General features: G+C 46.1%; 1 protein-coding gene across 3 annotated transcripts; it reads right to left on the bottom strand.

Moving 5' to 3' along the window:
- Positions 1-6611: 6611 nt before the first annotated feature.
- Themis2 (thymocyte selection associated family member 2) lies at positions 6612-21651 on the bottom strand. Of its 3 annotated transcripts, XM_026391755.2 has the most exons (7): positions 21558-21651; positions 16346-16486; positions 13730-14140; positions 11027-11181; positions 10115-10639; positions 7236-7395; positions 6612-6848 (listed from the first exon to the last, which is right to left on the bottom strand). In XM_026391755.2, exons 1-7 carry the CDS (start codon positions 21649-21651, stop codon positions 6793-6795), a joined length of 1542 nt encoding a protein of 513 aa, XP_026247540.2. In that variant the 3' UTR covers positions 6612-6792. The 3 variants fall into 3 exon arrangements, with proteins under 3 accessions (XP_026247540.2, XP_026247539.2, XP_026247541.2); XM_026391754.2 differs by having other exon boundaries at positions 10115-11181; XM_026391756.2 differs by lacking the exon at positions 11027-11181 and having other exon boundaries at positions 10115-10683; positions 13796-14140.
- Between the last annotated feature and the right edge of the window lie 353 nt (positions 21652-22004).

Raw genomic sequence — 22004 nt, 5'->3', positions numbered from 1 at the left:
GCTTCCCTTTCAGATGGGCAAAGTTATGGCTGTGATTCTTTTTTTTTTTTTTAATAATTTTTTTATACTTATTTTTTAGCTATAGTTGGACACAATACTTTTATTTCACTTACTTATTTTTATGTGGTGCTGAGGATCAAACCCAAGGTCTCGCACGTGCAAGCACTCTACCCCTAAGCCACGACCCCAGCCCAAGGCTGTGATTGATTCTAAGAGTACAGAAATACTCCTAGAAACAGAAAAGCAGTCAGTAAGTTTCAAGCCAGCTAAAACCCTCCACACTTTTGGATTTTTTTGTTTATTTGTTTTTGGTACTGTGATTGAACCCAGAGGTTCTCTACCACTGAGGTAGATACCCTGCCCTTATTATTTACTATTTCCCAGGCTGGCAACAAACTTGTGATATTCCTGCCTCAACCTCTCAGAATTTAGATGATGACTTAGCAATCAAAAGAACTTGCTCATTAATTGAGTAAGTGTTGGATACCAGCAGTGTCAACTAGGGAATATAAAGCACAATAAGAGATTAGCATAAGCTGGCATGATGATGCAGGCCTATAATCTCAGTGACTTGGAAGGCTGAGGCAGGATGATCACAAGTTCAAGACTAGCCTGGGAAGCTTAGCAAAAAGGGTTTTGCTAAGCTGACTCAAAGTGAAAAATTAAAAGGGCTGGGGATGTAGCTCAATGATAAAGTACCCCTGGATTCCATCCTCAATATCCTCCCTCCTCCAGTAAAAAAGAGGTTGGTGTCATGGGACTTACTGGGGCAGCATTCCCAAGAGCAGAGAATAGCCTCACAGTAATACTGACCTCCCTGCCACTTTGGCATTCGACAGTATACCAGTTTAGAGATAGGGTCTCACTGAGTTGCTTAGTGCCTCACTTTTGCTGAGGCTAGCTTTGAATTCAAGATCCTCCTGCCTCATCCCCTTGAGCTTCTGGGATTACAGTTGTACACCCAGTGAGTTGTGTGATTTCTGAACTCTACAGGGGCCTGTGGGGCTAAGCAGTCTGGAGAGCAAGCCAGGCCATTCCTCAGCAGAATGGAACTTAAGCCTTCTTGCTTCTGCTCTGTGCAAGCAGGAAAAAACTTGCATCTTGGGCATTTGTGGTCCCCTGATAATGTCTGTCTTTTGCACAGAAGGAACAGCAGTTCTTAGAAACCACCCAGTGTCAGCCTAGCAATGGGTCCATCCTACTCTTAGGAGAATCCTTCAGGTCTACAGGTGGGAAATGAGGCCCCATAAAGAAAAAGATAAAAACAGTTGGGGGTAGGATTTAAAAACTTGGTAATTAAAAATTTTTTAGCCAGCTGGGCACAGTGACACATGCCTATAATCCTAGCAACTTGGGAAGCTGAGGCAGGAAGTTTGCAAATTTGAAGCCAGACAAGGCAACTTAACTACCCTTAGAATAAAAAAAAATGGCTGGGGATGTAGCTCAGTTGTAGAGCACCCTTGTGTTCAATACCTAGTACCAAGGGGAAGATTTTTACATTTATGTTAGTCTACTTAGAAATTATTTACATTAATATGTCAATACATTATAAAGCATTAAAAATAGAAATGAGGGCTGGAGAATGTAGCTTAGTCATTAAATGTCCTTGGGTTCAATCTCTGGTACCAACCAAAAAGAAGAAGAAGAAGAAGAAATATAAAGGGATATATAATACCTATTTTCTGTTCCCATGTCCTGTGAACTACCCTGGGTGACCATGACTCAGGAGGGACATCCCCAGACCCATTGTAACACCCTCCCAACCTCTCCCTAGGAGCTATTCAAGAGATTTTTAAAAAGCACCCAGAAACCAGTATCTGCCTCCAGTTTCCTGCCAACCCTTTTTCTTTTTGCTCTGATAATAGTCTACAGTTGTTGTTTTTAAGTAAGTTTTCTTTTTAAGCAGTGCTTTTGCTAATGAAAAATTGCTTCTTTTCTCTACACTGCAGCATTTGGTCGCTCAAAAAGCCCGTTTTGTAAGAACTGTCTGCCCTCTTATTGTGGCTTTGATATTTATCTTGCTCAATTTTATGCCAAGATTGAATGCAAACATGGGAATGAAAACTGGCATTTGGCCAAGGGTTCAGTGCCAAGAAGGCACTTTTTGTCTCAGTCTTATTACTTCTCCCATAATACTCTCTTCCTGAGGGTCCTATGCAGTGTAGATTAATCTCTCTGGAGAAGGGCATGGGAACTGATGGGTAGATGAGTTTGGGATGCCAATGCTAGGACTGTAGTAGCCCAAAAGAGCCAGTCAGAAGTCACCTAGAGAACTCCATACAGGAGTATGGTGCTGGGAAGACCTGTGAAGTGAAGGAGGTCCAGACAGCCCAGCAAGGAGCAGGCAAAAGAGAACACAAAGCGCAGTGCCTAGAATCCAGAGCTAGAACTCTGATCTTCTCAGGTCCTCCCTCAGTTGGAGATTCAGAATATCTTTTATGTCTGTCTTCACTGCTGATCTAATGTTTAATTCCATGAATACCAGGTAACCAAAGTTTCAGTACTTTCAGGAAATGGTGGTCTTACTTAACAAACATGTTGAACTTGGAAGCTGAGGTAATCTCTGCAAAAACAAGAATTGGTATTTGTTACTTTATCTCTACTGCACTGGATAGAGGAGGCTCTCTAGCCAGCATATTGGCTCTGTAGTGTAGGACCCCCTTTTTTTTTTTTTTTTTTTTTTTTTCTTTTTTTTGTACTGGAGATTGAACCCAGGGCCACTCAACCACTGACTCACATCCCCAGCCCTATTTTGTATTTTATTTAGAGACAGGGTCTCACTGGGTTGCTGAGTGCCTCACCATTGCTGAGGCTGGCTTTGAACTCATGATCCTCCTGTCTTAGCCTCCTAAGCTGCTGGAATTACAGGCATGAGCCATTGCGCCCAGCATTTTTTTTTTTTTTTCTTTTGATAGTGGGTATTGAACCAGGGATGCCCTACCATTATCTCCATCCCCATCCCTTTTCATTTTTTACTTTGAGGAAGGGTCTAAATTGCTGAGACTGGCCTCAAGCTTTTGACCCTCAGCCTTCCAATTCACTGGGATTAAAGCCATGTATCATATTAAAGCCATGTTGGTTGAGAATGACATTTTTAAAATTTTTTTTAATATGACTGCAGAATGCATTACAATTCATATTACACATATAGAGCACATTTTTTCCTATCTCTGGTTGTATACAAAGTATATTCACAACAATTTGTCTTCATACATGTACTTTGGATAATGATGTCCATTACATTCCACCAACATTTCTAACCCCCTGCCCACTCCTTTCCCCTCCCACCCCTCTGCCCTATCTGGACTTTGTCTTTTCCTCCCATTCTCCCCCTTCCTTCCCCACTATGAATCAGCCTCCTTGTATCAGCGAAACCATTCGGCATTTGTTTTGTTGGGATTGGCTGACTTCACTTAGCATTATCTTCTCCAACTCCATCCATTTACCTGCAAATGCCATGATTTTATTCTCTTTTATTGCTCAGTAATATTCCATTGTGTATATATGCCACATTATTTTTTTAACCATTCATCTACTGAAGGGCATCTAGGTTGGTTCCACAGTTTAGCTATTGTGAATTATGCTGTTATAAACATTGATGTGGCTGTGTCCCTGTAGTATTCTGTTTTTTAAGTCTTTTAGGTATAGACCAAGAAAAGGGATAGCTGGATTAAATGGTGGTTCCATTCCTAGTTTTTCCAAGGATTCTCCATACTGCTTTCCAGATTAGCTGCACCAATTTGCAGTCCCACCAGCAATGTATGAGTGTGCCTTTTTCCCCACATCCTCGCCAATACTTATTGTTGTTTGTATTCATAATAGCTTCCATTCTGACAGGAGTGAGATGAAATCTTAGAGTAGTTTTGATTTGCATTTCTCTAATTGCTAGAGATGATGAACATTTTTTCATATATTTGTTGATGGATTGTATATCACCCTCTTTTCTTCTGAGAAGTGTCTGTTCAGGTCCTTGGCCCATTTATTGATTGGGTTATTTATTTTTTTTTTGGTGTTTAGCTTTTTGAGTTCTTTATATACCTTAGAGATTAGTGCTCTATCTGATGTGTGAGGGGTAAAAATTTGCTCCCAATATGTAGGCTCTCGGGCTGGGGATGTGGCTCAAGCGGTAGCGCGCTCGCCTGGCATGCGTGCGGCCCGGGTTCGATCCTCAGCACCACATACCAACAAAGATGTTGTGTCTGCCGAGAACTAAAAAATAAATATTAAAAATTCTCTCTCTCTCTCTCCTCTCTCACTCTCTCTTTAAAAAAAAAAAAAGATGTAGGCTCTCTAGTCACCTCACAGATGGTTTCTTTTGCTAAGAAACTTTTTGATTTGAATCCATCCCATTTATTGATTCTTGATTAAGGAAGTTGGGGCCTAATCCAGTATGATGAAGATTTGGGCCTACTTTTTTCTTCTATTAGCTACAGGGTCTCTGGTTTAATTCCTAGGTTCTTGATCCACTTTTGAGTTTTGTGCATGGTGAGAGATAGGGGTTTAATTTCATTTTGTTGCATATGGACTTCCAATTTTCCCAGCACCATTTTTTGAAAAGGCTATCTTTTCTCCAAGGTATGTTTTTGAACCTTTGCCTAATATAATTTTAATTTTGTGGGTTAGTCTATTCTGTACCATTGATCTACCAGTCTGTTTTGGTGCCAGTACCATGCTGTTTTTTGGGTTTTTTTTTTCACTATTGCTTAAGGTCTGGTATAGTGATGCCACCTGCTTTACTCTTCCTGCTAAGGATTGCTTTAGCTATTCTGGGTCTCCTATTTTTCCAGATGAATTTAATGCCTGCTTTTTCTATTTCTATGAAGAATGCCATTGGGATTTTGATTGGAATTGCATTAAATCTGTATCGTGCTTTTGGTAGTATGGTCATTTTGATAATATTAATTCTGCCCATCCAAGAGCAAGGTAGATCTTTCTATCATCTAAGGTCTTCTTTGATTTCTTTTCTTTAGGGTTCTGTAGTTTTCATTGTATAGATCTTTCACCTCTTTCTTTAAGTTGATTCCCAAGTATTTTATGAGTGTTGATTTTTATATCCTTCTACTTTGCTGAATTCATTTACCTAGTTCTAGAAGTTTTCTGGTGGAACTTTTTGGGTCTTCTAGGTATAGAAGCAGATAATGCTAATTTAAGTTCTGGAAATGACATGTTTTAAACATGGTATGAATTTCATTACTAGAAAACAGTGTACACATGTGGGAAGAGTACATATTAGAGACAGACACAGCTGCATGACCTTGGTCAACAATGCTACTATTAACATGTTTAGTGAGTATTTACTGTGTGCCAGATACTGTGCTAAATGCTTTGTAAAGATATCTCACTTGATCTTTAAAACAGTATTGTTAGGTAAATAACTATTAGTTTTATGTGTCAAGAAATAAACTTAGCTGGGTGTGGTTGTGCATGTCTGTAATCCTAGTACCACTGGAGGCTGAGGCAGGAGGATCACTAACTGAGGCCAACTTCAGCAAGTTAGCAAGACCCTCTCTCAAAATTTTTAAAAAGAGGAATGTAGCTCCGTGATGATAGAACATCCTGGAACCTCAATCCCTGGTGCCAGAAGGCAAACAAACTGAAGCTTAAAGAGGTTACAATAACTTGCTGATAGCTAAAGCTGGTAGGTGGCAAGCTGGGATCCTAACATAGGCTCTTACTTTTGGGGAATTCACCCTTATTTACTGACTGCATTAATCTTCCTCCTGAGGCTCTTGATCAATCTTTCTCCTAACCTTTAAAAATCAAGCCATTGTCTGCCTCTAGGAGTTAAGGAATTGGATATGGTTTGTAAAGGGTCTGGGGTACAGGCAGAAGTTAAGAAAAGATAAAAGATACTCATGTAGAAATCCAGCCTGGTGTGGTGGTGCATGCCTGTAATCCCAGCAACTCCAGAGGCTTAGGCAGGAGGATCACAAGTTCAAGGCCAGTCTCAGCAACTTAGTGTGGCCCTAAGCAATTTAGACCCTGTCTCAAAAAATAAAATGTGCTCCTGGGTTCAATCCATAGCACTAAAAAAAAAAAAGAAAAAGAAAAAAATCCAGATGTTACTTTTATTACATGTTTTTAGAAGAAACAATATTAATAGTCACTTATAGCTTTAACAATGTCAGCACCACCTACTGAAACCTGTTAGTCTTCCACAGCTTTGGGTCTCCACAAAGTTTTTTCATGTGTGTTTTGCTGGGAATTGGATCCAGGGCTTCATGCATGCTAGGCAGTGCTCTACCAACTGAGCTATATTCCCAGCCCCTCCCTTAGATTCTTTTTGAATTGGCTCCCCTAGTTCTTGAGAACCAAGGCCCTAAGATTTTGTTCTTGAAGCCAGATCCACACACATTCATACAAATCCCATTTAGCAAGTGCTGATCATGTGCCAGGTGCTATCAAGATGAGGATGACACAGTCCTAGCCTCTGAGGGGCAAAAAACCTGGGAGGGGTGGCAAACATGAAGGGCCCTCAATGCAGTGTGGTCAAAGAAGTCCCCTTTACTCAGTGAAGGTTGGTGGCCTTTCTGACTTCTCTGCACCCACCAGTGAGACAACTGGTAGGGACGGACACAAGACTGAGTAGAGCCCAGCTAGCTCCTCTGGATACCAAAGCTCAGGCTGAGGGATCCACGAGCAAGGAGCTGGTGCTGTGTCTGCTGTTGAGTTCCATTCTCTGCCTGAGTGATTTCTCTGAGACCTTGTGCCAGATGTTGGAGGCTTTCAAGGGTTGGCTGGTGTCCTTATTCCCCAAGATGCAGCAGTTAGGAGGCTCAGCTTCTCCAGCACCTAGAGGGTTTTCCGAAAGTGCTCAGCTATTTCTTCATAATCATGTTCTTCGGTATCTGCAAAAGCATTCCAAGTCAGTGAGAATCTTTGGCATTAGGCAAGTTCCTTCCCCTCTACAGTTTCCTCACTTGAATAGGGAAGAAATTGGCCTGGGTGTTCTGGGTCCTTGGTAGCCAAGAAACCACAATTTGTTCTTTGAACACCTCAGCTACTTGGTTTGCCCTGTGTGCCATGGGGAGGGTAGTGTGTTGGGGATTGAACTTGTTTCTTTGCCAGGGCTCTTCAGCCCAATGGGAGAGAGACAAGGGACCTTCCTGGCTCAGCCCTCAAATCGGGACCACGGAGATGAGAACAGTGCATTTTCCTGATGTACTGAGCAGCAGAGAAACAGGGTAGGAAGGGGAGAAGCAAGGACAAGGTGGGCAGGCATATAAGGGACTCACCTGGATTCTCTGTTTGGGACTCAGTGGGCCTGATGCCCTTTCGGGTGGTAACCTTGCTGTACATTTCTGATTTGTCCTTGAAAAACTCTGGCAAGGTCTTCGCCTTTAGTTTGGGCAGCAGAGAGGTCTTGGGATGCTTTGGTTTTGAGACTTTAGAAGACTTTGGGAGAAAAAACAGAAATTAACAAGGTCGCAAGGAATGGCAGCAGAGTCCATGAAGTATAATTTACCAACAATGGCCACTTCTCTCTACTTGCTTTTCAGGTTAAGGCTTCCCAGGAAGCTTGTTTTTGGTACAAGCACATAAAATACTTGGGGTTGGGGACTAGAGGCAGGGTATCCCTGGGATTCTCCACATAGGGAGCCAGTGAATGGCCTTTAAATCTGTGGTTGGAGGGTGGGGAGAAACAAAGTGGAGAGACCATGAGAAGATAATCACAAAGCTTCAGAACAAAGCTGCTGGTCTGAGGGCTCCAAGAGGACTTTCACTGAACTACCATAGGCCGTACATGTGTGCACACTGAATCCTCAAGTAACCTCTAATAGGGTCTGTTTCAGTTTTCAATTTACAAATGAAGGAAGAGTTGTGCCTTGTCAGCTATCCCCACAGGGCAGAGGTCCTAAGTGGGGCCAAGGATTGGACCCAGCACCACATCGGTGACCTATGAAGCCAGTGGCCTTTTCACCACATCTTGCTTTAGAGAGTGAACCGTCCCCGTCCCCTGATCAGAAAGGGAGAGCCTGGTGTCTAGACAGGAGCAGGTACTGTTCAAGGGCCATAGCAGTGATTCCTTGTGGACCCAAGGCTGGGACTGAGGGCTCTCAGTCCTTTGTACAGTATTCTTTCCAGCACAGTCATATGCCTGTTTCAGGGACCCCAGTCTAGCCTGTCAAAAAATGACTGTCTCACCCCTGTCCACAGATGTGAGGACAAGACCACTCAGTACTAATCTTCATAATTTCCACTACTATATAGCTACCAACATGGTACTAAGTACAGTCCCAAGGTCCAAAACTTTGTTAGTTTGCAAAGCATTTGTTTTATAGCTCTCTGCTCATTTTCTAGGCAGAGCAGTAGTAGTTAGGTGCACAGGCTGTTTTTAAACTTAGCCCTGCCACTCTGTGAGCTCATGTTGAACTTGCCTTTCTGTGCCTATTTTCTCAATGAGAAAAAAAGAATATTGGATTCTGCTGAGTATGGTGGCACATGCCTATAGTCCCAACTACTCTGGAAACAGAAGCAAGAGAATTGCAAATTCAAGGCCAATCTGGGCATCCTGGTGATACCCTGCCTCAAAATTAAGAAAATAATCTGGGGATGGAGGTCTGGTAGAGTTCTATCCTCAGGGTAAATGGTTTACCCTGGAACAGCTCCCTCCTGTATTTAGTGTAAGAATGTTCAGAAGTGAAATAGATTAATAAGAACTATAACCTAATCAGTGGATTAATCCTTTTGGTAGATTAATCATTTTTTATTTAAAAAAATTTTTTTAGTAGTTGATGGGCTTTTATTTTATTCATTTATTTGTATTCAATGCTGAGGTTCAAACCCAGTACCTTACACATGTAGGCAAGCACTCTCCCACTGAGCCACAACCCCAACCCTGGATTAATAATGTAAATGGACTACTGGGTGGTAACTGTAGACAAGTGGTGTGTGGTTGGAGGATGTAAGGCACTGGGGCATGGCCTTATGGGTTAAATTTTGTCCTGGGCTCCTTGATTTCTCTGCTTCCTGGTCACCATGAACTGAGTAGCTCTCCACCAACCTCTCCTGCCATGATGTTCTGCCTCACCTTGAGCCCAGAGCAGTAAGAGTTACCAGCTATGGACTTAACCTCTCTGAAACCATAAGTCCAAAATAAACTTCCCCATCTTAGGTTGTCAGGTATTTTGGTCATAGTGATTAAAAACTTAACACCCAGCACCACAGGGGAAAAAAAGTAAAAGAATTGGTTCCTACCTTAGGTGTACTGAGAGTAGTTGAGCTAGTGCTACAGAAGACCTGCCATGGAGTAGGCGCTCCCCTGGAAGGCAGCTAACAGCAGCAGTGCTGGTGAGGCCACCTCAGGTCTACCCTGAGATGGCTTCACCAGCACATGTGGAGGAGTGGCTTGTGCTGGTGGTGGAATGTGACTATGCTTGGGTCTTTTGTCACACCTGATTCCCTGTGGTTCAGTTCAGTGGAGCTCACTGGCCCTGCAGCAGGTAGAGTTCCTGCCCTGCGCCACCCCCCAGCTCTCTAGCCACAGAGCCTGGAGCATAACTGAAACACAGGGGACTCTGAGCCTCACTTCACCCCATGGAAGAACGGTGCTGGCCAAAGGCCAGGTACGTGCACGTTGCCACTAGGAGTCCTGGCCCCCTGTGTGAGGCTTTGGGAGTCCTTGGTGGGTGGAGTGGGAACTGCAGAATGGGTTGTGGGAAATGGCCCAGGAAGGCCAGACTAGAGTCAACTCAGAGGACACTGATGCCATGTGGAGTACATGGAGTCAAGGCCTAGCAATAACCAGAGAAGGATTGGGGAGGCTTCTGACAGCTGTCCAGGAAGGCTCAATGAGGCTGCTGGAACAGTGTAAGTGAACATTGCTGAGGCTCAAAGTCCAGAGTGACAGCAGGTGGCAGAGAAAGGAAAAGAACCATAAACTTGGAATCAGCATGGTTATGCTCAAGTTTAGGCCTCCCACTTACTAATTGGACTTTGGGTGAGTCTCAGGGCCTCAGTTATCAGTCATATGGATAATCACACCAACCCTAGGATGGCGAGGACTGAAGGTGAGTAGTGGGGCAAACTACAAGTTAGAGAAACCTGGCAAAGAAGTGACGGAAGAGCCCCCGAGGAGCCTGAGAAGGGACCCCTCCCTGCTGTAAATTGGTACCTCGGTGCTTTCCTCCTTGCTGCTTGTTTTCTGCTCGTTGAGGTTCTGGCTTTTCGGGGGCCTGGGCGGGGGTTCCTGGTTCACACAGGCTGGTAGCTTCCGAAGGTTGTAGTAGAAGGCCTCTGACAGCTCCTCCACCGTAGCCACCGGCAGCGGCCCAGCCGGCCACTCTAGCTGCCTTTCGGTCTCCACCACAGTCAGGTCCAGCCAGCGGGGAGGGATCTCGAAGTATGTCCCTGGCTTGGAGTCCAGGCCCACCACCAAGAACGGCTCTGTGATCTTCTCCTCTAGCCGCAAGCCAGGGAAGGAGACCAGGGGATCAGCAGGGTTGCTGGAGTCCTTGGCCACCACCTTGACCTCACAGGGCAGGGAGAACTGGGCAGTCAGATCTGCCAGGCTGTAGCGCCGGTTGTCGTTCCTCTCCTCCACAAAGCCACCAGGCATGTAGAGGGGCAGCAGAAGCCGTTCTTGGTCTTCCACCTCTTCATACTCTTCATTTTCCTCCCCAGACTGGTCATTCAGCCGCTGACAAACCAAGACATCTATGTCCTGGCCTTGGGCCCCATAGACTTGGCCAGACCCTAGCACCTCCAGCCGGTCACCCACAGCCAGAGAAGAGAACTCAGGATATTCCTCCTTTTCCCCCTCACAGTCTTTTGTGACCACCACCCGGAGGGGCTGGCCTGGCCGGAGAGCACCCAGGAGGTCATAGGCTGTGGGGAACTCCCTTGGCCGGAGCCGCAGCTTGCCCTGGTAGGCCGCAGAGAGCATAAAGTGTCTGGGCACCTTCCGGCCCTTGCTTGAGGCCAGGACCCGCCATGGTGGTGAGGCCAGGCCATAGATGCAGAGCTTCTGGCCTTTGCGCAAAGAGCCCACCCACGGGCTGAGGAAGATGGGGGGTGCCTCTGGAACTTCCAGGATCTCTGTGGAGAGGGGGAAGGGGCCCCCCTGGGCCAGGGCCTCACTCAGCAGCAGTGGTTTGATGAAGTGGACATTCTGGGAAGAGGAGGTGACGTCCTCAACATCGACCTCCAGCGTGGAGGGGATCTTGACGATGGTCTTGCGCACTGTGGGGGGAGGTCAGCTCAGGGGTGCACCACACAGACCCGGTGATGGACCCCACCCTAGCAAAGAGCATTGTCAGTACTAGTGGCCTCCTTCCTATTTGTAGCTTTTCTTTCCTACCAGCATTTTCCTCTTGTACTAGATTCTTTGCCCTCTCTTTTCCTTAAGCCTCTTTTTTTTTTAACAAAATCACTATTTTTAAACATTAATAGAATAGTTTAATGTGCCCAATATCCAGCTTCAACTTTTAACTCATGGCCCATATGCTTCTGTCTGTATCCCCAGCTACTGCCCCATACTAGGTTCTGACTCAGAATAATCACATCATGCCATGGGTGCCTATTTCAGTGTTTTCTCTAAAAAGGGGGATAATTAAAATTTTTAAGATGCCATCACTGGGCTGAGGTTGTGGCTTAGTGGTTGAGTGTTTGCCTAGCATGTATGAGGCACTGGGTTCGATTCTCAGCACCACATAAAAATAAATAAATGTTTCTATCTATAATTAAAGAAAAATAATTTTTTAAAAATACCATCACTGCTTCTAAATAATTGTTTGATAATTCCTTAATATCCTAATAGCCAATCAGTTCAACCACTTTTTTCTCTTTTTAAAAAAATTATATTTATATGCATGCAGAGATCGAACCCAGTGCCTCACAAGTGCTAGGGAAGCACTAGACTACCACAACCCCAGCCCAGTCCAACCTCTTCTTAATTTTAAATACAATTTCATAAAACTTCCTGTCCCAATCCTTTCTGAATTTAAACAGAAAGATAAAAACTATTGAAGAAAAAAACACTTTGGGCAACTTATTTCTTCACCAGGCACTGATTTGCATCCTGATGGATAAACTCAAGAAGTGGCTCTAAAAGACTATGAAGCAAACTGGCCCATCACTGTATGGTTTGATCACAACGCATGAAAGATAGGGCAGAGAATACTCTCCCCATTTTACAAGTGAGGACACTGAGGCTTAGAGGGACTTGGGACTTTTGCTCCACACCAGAGGAGCTGATAATTGGTTGAAGCTGGGAGATGTTCATATGGGGCGTTTGTTATACTGTTCTTTTTCTTCAGAATAGTAACCTGAGTTGCCTTGTTATTCGGGGCAGCCTGCCAAGCCTCAGCCACCACTCAAGTCCCTGGATCCCCAGACTATGGTCTCTTACTACCATTTTCCAGCGTGGTTTCAGGGCATCCTGGGAAACAACTGTTCAAAAGGAGTCTAAAACACCTTATACCAGAGAGCAAGAAAATCTGTTCAACCCCATACGGTCTGTCAAAAAGATTCAAGAGCCTGAAGCCGTGGCATGCACCTGTAATCCCAGCAACTCAGGAGGCTGAGGCAAGAGGATTACAAGTTTGTGGCCAGCCTTGGCAATTTAGTAAGAGCCTGTCTCAAAATAAAAAAATAAAAAGAGCTGGGGATGTGGCTCAGTGGTAGAATCCCTGAGTTCAATTTCCAGTACCCCCCCCCAAAAGAAAAGAAAAGATATCTGGGGTCTATCTTGAAGTAACCAGGTAGAGTAGGGATGGGCAGAAATGAAACAAGGAGGATTATGAGTGGTTACTGTGATGCTGGCTGGCAGGTCATGGAGCTCCTTTTACTTCCCCCCTGTTTAATATGTTTGAATTTTTCCACTGTAAAAAAATTTAGGGTTTGGAGTGCAGCTCAGTGTTAGAATGCTTGCCTAGCATGTGTGAGGCCCTGGGTTCTATCATTAACACCACCTTTAAAAAATAATAATAATAATTGTAGTTGGATACAATACCTTTATTTTATTTACTTTTATGTGGTGCTGAGGATCAAACCCAGCACTGCACATATGTTAGGCGAGTGCTGTACCGATGAGCCACAACCGCAGCCCGTCACCACTTTTTAAAAAGATTAAAGAATCACACTTGGCGCTATGGTTTGCAGTCAGCCCGAACTGCTCTGCAGGTAAATGCCAGAGAGCTGAGCTGCAAATAATCTGTGCTCCAGGAAAGAGGCCCAGGCCCCCATTCTACCTCAGCTCAGCCTTAGCCTCTCACTAACCAGCTTTGGCCAGGTTCTGCCTGTTTCCTCAGCCCTGATTTGCATACTGCCACCAGCCTGAGAAATACACCAAGAAACAAGGAGAAACAGCTGGGGTTCACTGATCGTACCCTCTGGTCATTCAACAGAGGGGGCTTTCAGGAGCAATCCTCCTCTCCCCAAGTCAGGAAATGTTCCTCCCAAACAACTGGTCAGCTTTTCGCTTGGCAACAACTGCAGTTCCTGGAGAGGAAGTGTCTCTTTGTACCAGCTGCTAGCAAGCTCAGAACCCAACTTCTGCCAGTTCTACAAAGCACTCATGTTTAGCCCATTTTCTTATTTCCTTTTACACCAAATTCCCCACTTGGGCACTTTTATTTGATACATTGTATGTACTGGGCAAGCCACCTGGTACCCCTAAGAGTAGGGGAGACATCGCCCCATGGAGGGATGATGTCTTCCATCAGACCAGCTCCCCAGGGCCCTCTATCCCCCCACATCCATCCCCCCCACCCCCGCCCAGGCTACTCACTGTGCATGATGGCTTGGACCTCATACTGGGGCCTTAGGATCAGGGAGTTCCAGGGAAGGCTTGGACAGGTAAACATGCCATCCCTATAAGCTGGGTCCTGCAGAACCTGGAGCAGGGTTTGGGGGGTGCCAGGCTTCCATCTCCAGAAGGGCCCCTTCTGGGACAGGGGCAGGTGCAGGACAACCTGCTGGGCTCCTGACACCAAGACACAGCGTGCACAGTGGGTCCCATGATGCATTTCCACAGCCTCAAGCATGAGGGGCTGGTTCTCAGTCACCACCCTCTTCTTTGTGACAATGCTGTGGATTGACGTGAAGTAAATGGGCAACTGTATGGAGCTCTGAGTTGTATCACAGACAAGCTCCTCTAGGGTTCTGAAGCTGTGGGGGCTGGTGAGAGGACTGAAGTGACCTGTGGGATTCAGAGGGAGGGAAAGTCAGGATGGGTGCAGATCTTATTAGGTCCAGTTCCTGGAGTGGCCCTGCAGACAACCCAGCCAGAATACCCTGAGGGTGGGCCTACATCTGGACATCCAGGCTGCAGAATTGAGGGACAGAAGGCACAATGACAGTGTGAATGGACAGTAAGGGTCAGAAGTGGTGACAGAAGGGGACTGTCACCAGAGGCAGAGAACAGAACAGTGTCCCCTTCCCCAGAAGACACAGACGACTTCCAATTTCCCACTTCAAGACCTCCCTGCCTCTCACTTTGCCAACTTGTCATTTCTACCTGATGCCACACCACAGCTCCAACCCCACACATCCAAAACCTGTTGTCCCCCCACTCCACACCAGGGGTAGTGCCACTGTCCCTCTCTCCAAAACTCCAGGAATTACTGGCTAAAGTGTTTTCAGGTCACCACCTACCCCTTGTCCTGTCTGCTGGCGCTCTCTGCTCTTCCGCTGCACCCCCAGCCACAACCACTCATCTGCCATAGTGGCCTAAATGTCCATCCCCAAAAGCGATGTTTCCTGCACCAAACCCACAACTCAAATCTAACCAAGGAAACATTACAAAGCCTGGACTGACGGGCATTCCACAAAAGTACTGGTCTAGGGGCCAGCGGTGGAGCATGTACTTAGCATTTGCAAGGTCCTGGGTTAGATCCCCAGCACCAAAAGGAAAAAAAAAAAAGTGCTGATCTGGAGTCTTCGAAATGTCCACATCAAAACAAAGGAAGTCTGAGGAGATACGCTAACCTGAAGGAGGACTAAAAAATAGGACAGGCTGGCCACAGGCCTGTAATCCCAGATACTTGGGAAGCGGAGACAGGAGAATGGCAAGTTGCAGGCCAACCTGGGCAGTGCAGTGAGGCACTGCCTCAGAATAAAAAATAAAAGAAGCTTGTACAGTTCAATTCCCAGTACCAGAAACAATAAACAAAATGTCACTTGTGTATTTAAAAACCTCACTGACTGCTCAGCACCTTCAAAACAGAGACCAAGTCCAGTGTAGTGGCCCACCCCTGTAACCCCAGAAACTCAGGAGGCAAGAGGATCCCAAATTCAAGGCCAGCCTCAGCAATTCGGTGAGGCTATAAGTGACTTATTAAGACTGTTTCAAAATAAAAAAATAAAAAGGGCTGAAGGTGTAGCTCAGTGGTAAAGTGCCTCTGGGTTCAATCCCTGGTACTGAAAAAAATAAAGAAAGAAAAAATAAGAGACCAGGGGCTGGGGTGTGGCTCAGCAGTAGAGAGCTCACCTAACACGTGTGAGGCCCTGGGTTCGATCCTCAGCACCACATAAAATAAAGAATAAAAGACCAAACTGCTGAGCCCACCTCACAGCCTCAGGTGGTCTGGCTCCTGCTCCCCTCTCTCAACTTCCCCTCACCTGGAATCCACGCTCTTTCACATCAGCCTAGAGCAAATCCTCAGAGTGTGCTTGCTGTGTGCCAGCCCTGTTCCACGTCACACACCCAGCTCCTTTAATCCTCACACCAAGCCTAATGCCCTCACTACAGAGGAGGAAGCTATGGCCTAGTGAGACCACAGGAACTTGTGGTGGTCAAGAGATAATAGCAGATCTGGGATTCCCATCCAGGCTGCTGTTCAAGGTCTGGGCCATGGTCCACCAAGGTACAGGTCTCGTGTGATCACTGGGTGCCTTGGGGTTTTTTAAACACCATATACACATGTGCATTTCAAGCTGGGATCCTTCTTCTAGCTTGGGAGCCACTGCTTCCAGCAAGCCTTACAGAGCACTGGCAGGGCAGGTTTCTGCACCCAGAGTCCTCTCTAAAGTATGTGCCTATTCAGCTGTTGTCCACCTCTCACTGCCACCCTGGAAGCACCTGGTTCATCCTGAGTTCCACACTCCTGCCCCTGCTAGGGCCTGTCACATATGGGTGTTGGCAGATGTTTGATGAGTGAATATGTGAGTGAGCATAGGCCTGGTACAGAAGCAGATGCGATCAGAGTACAGAAGCAGATGTGATCAGAGTGTCAGACTGCTCTGAAGTCATTCATCCTTGGCCTTGAGGCTGGATAGTGGTGAATATGAGAACCTCGTGTGTAAAGCCAGAGGGGTGGGAGTAGGTACTGGGATCAGCAAGCACACCCACAAGTGACCCACTGGCATGCCTGGAGGGTGCCAAGGGAGGCAAAGGTGTCCTTACCTTGAAAGTTGGGAGGGAGCTCCAAGGTCTGACCTGTCCCTGGATCCTCACAGATCACCTTCTGGAGGCAAACCTGGATGACCTTGATCAGGTCCCCTGTGGAGAGGCAGCACTCATTCCCATCGATCTCATAGATGGAGCCTGTGGAGACAAGGACTCAGTTTCCTCAGTTGGCAAGGGCCAAGCCCTGGGTGGCCTGTGCCCTGTTCCCCACGGACTCTGCTCTGCTGTACCTTTGCATAAATTGCTGCCTAGAATGCCCTTCCCTGGCCACCCCTCCTCTGCCAGCTGGCTCAGCCATCCTCAGGACAGCCCTGTCATTGCTTTCTCTTAGCGTTATATACGCCCCTGTGTGCTGCCTTCTCTGGCCTTTTTCACATGGCTGTGCCTCCGAGCATGAGCTCTCAGGTAGGACTGGTCCATCTCGGCGTCACTGCAGCCAGCATGGCCTGGCTCTGAGTAAATAATCCAGTGACCCTCAACTCCCTCACTGTACAGACTCAGAGAGTCAGTGGTTCCTGCAGGTCACACAGGTACGCGCCAGACACTCCCAACACCTTGCTTTCTGCTTCAAATGCTTTTTTTTTTTTTTTTTTTTTGTATCAAGGATTTAACCCAGGGGTGCTTTGCCACTGAGCCACATCCCTATCCCTTTTTGTTTTTTATTTTTATTTATTTTTGTTTTTAATATTTTTTAGTTGTTGATGTACCTTTATTTTTTATGTATTTATATGTGGTGCTGAGGATTGAACCCAGTGCCTCACACATGCTAGGCAAATGCTCTGCCACTGAACCATAACTCCAGCCCCTTGTTTTTATCTTTGAGACAGAGTCTTGCTTAGAGCCTTGCTAAATTGATGAGACTGACCTCAAACTTGCAATCTTCCTGTCTCAGCCTCCTGAGTTGCTGGGATTACAAGCATGCACCACACTCCAGGCCAGATGAGTTGCTTTTATTTTTTAATTAGTTAATTAATTAATTAATTAGTTTTGGTACTGGGGATTGAATCCAGGAGCACATAACCACTGAGCCACATCCCCAGCCCTTTTTTAAAATATTTTATTTAGAGACAGGGTATCACTGAATTGCTTAGGACAGCTTTGAACTCATGATACTCGATCCTCCTGCCTCAGCATCCTGAGTCTCTAGGACTAAAGGAATGCACCACCACACCCATCCAGATGAGTTGCTTTTAAAGGAAGCACAGTAGACAGTGGAGGCCACTGACAGGGTAAGGCCCTTTGGCCAAGGTTCTGGGTGCCACCTACAAGCTTGGCAGCTCTGCTTTCCTGTTTTAAATTGCTAAAGCCATGCAGAGAACTTAGAAGATGCATAGTAGAGATCTCTCACCGTATAGAATGCACAGGCTCCCCATCCAACTGATCGCAGACAGAAAACTGCAGGTGGAAGGCCTTGGGGCCACCTGACCCCACCCTACTCCCAGGGAACCCCCCAGGAGATCCCTCACACTGGCCCAGAGAACTTTACTCACTTTTTTAGGTTCATTTTAAAATTTGTTCTTTTTAGATATACGTAACAGTAGAGTGTATTTGATATATTATACATTATAACTATTCTAATTAGGATCCCACTCTTGTGATTGTACATGATGTGGAGTTTCACTAGTAGTGTATTCACATATGAACATAGGAAAGCTATGTCGATTCATTCTACAGTGTTTCCTATTCCCATCCCCCCTCCATATTTCTCCTTCCCTCCATTCCCCTTTGTCTAATTCACTGAACTTCTATTCTTCCCTCTACCCCCTTATTGTGTGTTAGCATTCACATATCACAGAGAACATGTGGCCTCTGGTTTTTGTTTGTTTTTTTTGTTTGTTTGTTTGTTTGGTATTGGCTTATTTCACTTAGCATGGTCTCCAGTTCCATTCATTTACCAGCAAATGCCATAATTTCAGTCTTCTTTGAGTAATATTCCATTGTGTATATATACCACACTTTCTTTACCCAGTCATCTGTTGAAGGGCACCTAGGTTGGTTCCATAGCTTAGTTATTGTGAATTGAACTACTATAAACATTGATGTGGCTGTGTCACTGTAATATGCTGATTTTAAGTCCTTTGGGTATTCCAAGGAGTGGGATAACTGGATCAAACAGTGGTTCCATTCCAAGTTTTCTAAGGAATCTCCATACCCACCAGCAATGTATGAATGTATGAGTGAACCTTTTCCCCCATAACCTCGCCAACAATTTTTGTTACTTATTTTTTGTTTTTTGTTTTCCTGTAGCTCTGGGAATAGAACCCAGGGCCTTGTGCATGTGAAACAAGCACTCTTCAACCAAGCTATATCCCCAGCCCCTACTTGTATTCTAACTGGAGTAAATGGAATTTCAGTGTAGTTTTAATTTGCATTTCTCTAATTGTCAGAGATGTTGAACAGTTTTTCATATATTTGTTGTCCATTTGTATTTCTTCTTCTGTGAGGTGCCTGTTCAGTTCCTTTGCCCATTTATTGATTGGGTTAAAAACAAAGAAAAATTTTTGATATATTTTAAAGGGGGCAGGGGATTATATCTCAGTTGGTAGAGTGCTTGCCTAGCATACACAAGACCCCAGGTTCAATCTCCAGCACCATCAAAAAAGAAAAATTTGATATTGATTGGGATATACTTTTTTTTGGGTTAAGTTTTTTGAGTTCTTTTTATCTATCTGAGGTGCAGGTGGCAAAGATTGTTTCCCTTTCTACAGGCTCTCTTTTAACATATTTGTTTCCTTTGCTGTGAAGAAGCTTTTTAGTTTGATATCATCCCATTTATTGATTCTTGATTTTACTTCTTGTGCTTTAGAAGTCTTATTGAGAAATTCGGTTCCTAAGCTGACATGATGGAGAATTGGGCCTACATTTTCTTCTAGTAGGTGTAGTCTCTGGTCTAATGCCTAGGTCCTTGATCCACTTTGAGTTGAGTTTTGTGCAGGGTGGGATTTCAATCTACTACATATGGATTCCCAGTTTCCCCAGCATCATTTGTTGAAGAGGCTATCTTTTCTCCAATGTATGCTTATGGCACCTTTGTCTAGATAACTGTATTTATATGGGTTTCTGACTTCTATTCCATTTCCACTGGCCTTTGGGTCCGTTTTGGTGCCAATACCATGCTGTTTTTGTTACTACAGTTCTATAGTATAATTTAAGTTCTGGTATCATGATGCCTCCTGCTTCACTTTTCTTGCTAAGGATTGCTTTGGCTCTTCTGGGCCTCTTATTTTTCCAAATGAATTTCATGACTGCTTTTTCTATTTTTATGAAGAATATCACTGGATTTTTAATAGGAATGGCATTAAGTCTGTATATTCCTTTTGGTAGTAAGGCTATTTTGACAATATTAATTCTGCCTATCCAAGAACATGGGAGATCTTTCCATCTTCTAAGGTCTTCTTCAATGAGAACTTTATTCTTACCCCAGGAAAATGCCCACGGGCTCACCACATTCCGTCTACAATGTGAGGATGTGGACCGCCCCCAGCCAGTGAGAGCAGCAGCTGCAGAGCTACATATACCTGACCCTCCGTTAAGTGCTACACATGCATCACTGCATTTTAAACCTAGGCGTGCCCTGGAGAAAGGAGCAGTTTCTCATTCTTAAATAATGACTTAGACTGAAGAGGTTGAGTGCATTCATCAGATGATCAGGTAACAGGAGGCTGAACTGGGATCAAGCCCAAGGTAGCTGCCTCCAAAACCAGTGCTCCTAACTACATAGTCAACTAGTCCAGAGTCCCCTGCCCTGTGTCTGCCCCTATCGGAATAGCCAACTGACCCTCCTCCACACTCATCCCATCTGCACACTCACACCCTGTCAAGCTCTTCTCTAATCACGTCACTCCGGCTTCCGCCATTTCCCACCACCCTAAGTCAGGCAGAATGAGGAAACTCAGATATTGTGACATGGGCAGGCAAGAGAGCTGGGAGGTAAGAGGAGCTTGGTCCCAGGTTGGGGAGAAAAACAAACAGATCCCAGGTGCCTGTCTGCAGGAAGCCCCCAGAGGTGAAGTCAGAACTTGAACTCAAATCCTTCAGATTCCCAAATGGATTTGGAGAGACCCACCATGAGGTGGTGCCCCTCGAGCCTCAGGCAAGCCTTGGGTGGTCCTCTGTGTGTCTCGGTTTTAGCCTAGGATCCCATTTGGGTCCTCAGAACACTGCAGGAAATGGCTGTGGTGCAGAAAGTGCTGCTCCAGCGAGGGAGAAGGATGGCGCAGGGCACTTCTGCAGAAGAACTGCGCACAAGTCAGGAGCCTGCACCCCACCCCCAGCACTCTCAGATCCCTTCCTCCTCCACCTCCCCTTCTTCCACTTTGGCCCAAAGTTTCTCTCTCCCCACAGAGCAGCCTAGCTTTCCGTGCACTGCCTGTCAATCCCTCTAGTTCTTTCAGGCAATAAATTATCACTGTGCCTCTGCAGGTGGGCTGTGGGCAGAGAGCAATGTGCAGGTGAGCCAAGGAGCAAAGAGCAGGGAGGTCTTCCCGGAGTAAGAGCCGTTTAAGTTGAAAACTGAAGACCGGTCAGATCAGGTACTGCCCACCATCTAGCGAAGGGCCAGAGACGAAGCAGAGGGAAGACAGAGTAGGGAGGAGTGTATGGCAGAGATGGGAGGACCGACCTGTCACTTACGCATTGGGGGCTGAGATGTAGCTCAGTAAAGAAGCACTTGCCTGCCGGGTTCAAGCCCTAATCCCCAGCACCACAAATGGTCAAACAACAGCAATGCTCCAGAGCGCCCTGATGCCGCTCCCTGGGCACAGTCTCGGTTCTCAAAACGCATAGTGTATGGGGCTGAGGTCGTAGCTCAGTGGTAGAGGGCTTGCCTCGCACAAGTGAGGCCCTGGGTTCGATCCTCAGCACCACATAAATATAAACAAATAAAAATAAAGATATTGTGTCCATCTACAACGAAAAATAAAATTAAAAAAAAAAAAAAAACCGCACAGTATGCAAACCGTGGTTCCACCAGGTCTTGGCTCGCTTCCACCCACCTCCCGTGCCGAACTCACTGACTTCCCAGCACCACCTGCAAGACAGGTCAGCGGTCCCCGATTCCACGACAGCAAAAGCTGAGGTGTAGAGGGGTTGATGGTGGCCCCAAACCACCAACCCTGGGCTGTGGAGGCGTCAGCATTGGAACCCCGGCTGAGGCTTCCCTAGGTTACAACGCCCTCGCCCCACACCTGGGGAGAGCCCCGCCACTCACCCTCCAAATAGACTCCGGAGTAGACCCGCAGCACGCGCGGGAGGGAGGCGGGGTCCACGGAGCGCACGAAGTCCTGCAGCGGCACCGGCTCCATGGTCCCCGCGGCTCTTTGCGCGCAGACCAAATGGCCCCAGCCCGCCAACCCGGGAGAACCGGGCGGTGCCTCCCCAGGACACCCACGGCCCCGCCCACTCGAAGCCCCGCCCCCACCGAGGCTGGCACGGTGGGAGTCCGTCTCGAGAGGACGGACCTGGCGCCCTTGGTGTAGTCACTTCCTTCTCCTGGTCTCAGAATCCTCATCTCTGAAATAGGACCAGGCTCCATGACGCACGACTGTAATCCCAGCTCCTCGGGAGGCTGAACAGGAGGATTGCAAATTCGAGGCTGGCCTGGGCAATTTAGCAAGATCCTGTCTTAAGAAAAACAAAGAAGTAAATAATTAAATAC

Source organism: Urocitellus parryii, chromosome 11 (genome assembly GCF_045843805.1).
Source record: "Urocitellus parryii isolate mUroPar1 chromosome 11, mUroPar1.hap1, whole genome shotgun sequence".
Classification (NCBI taxonomy): domain Eukaryota; kingdom Metazoa; phylum Chordata; class Mammalia; order Rodentia; family Sciuridae; genus Urocitellus; species Urocitellus parryii.
This window is presented reverse-complemented; position numbering and strand designations above follow the sequence as displayed.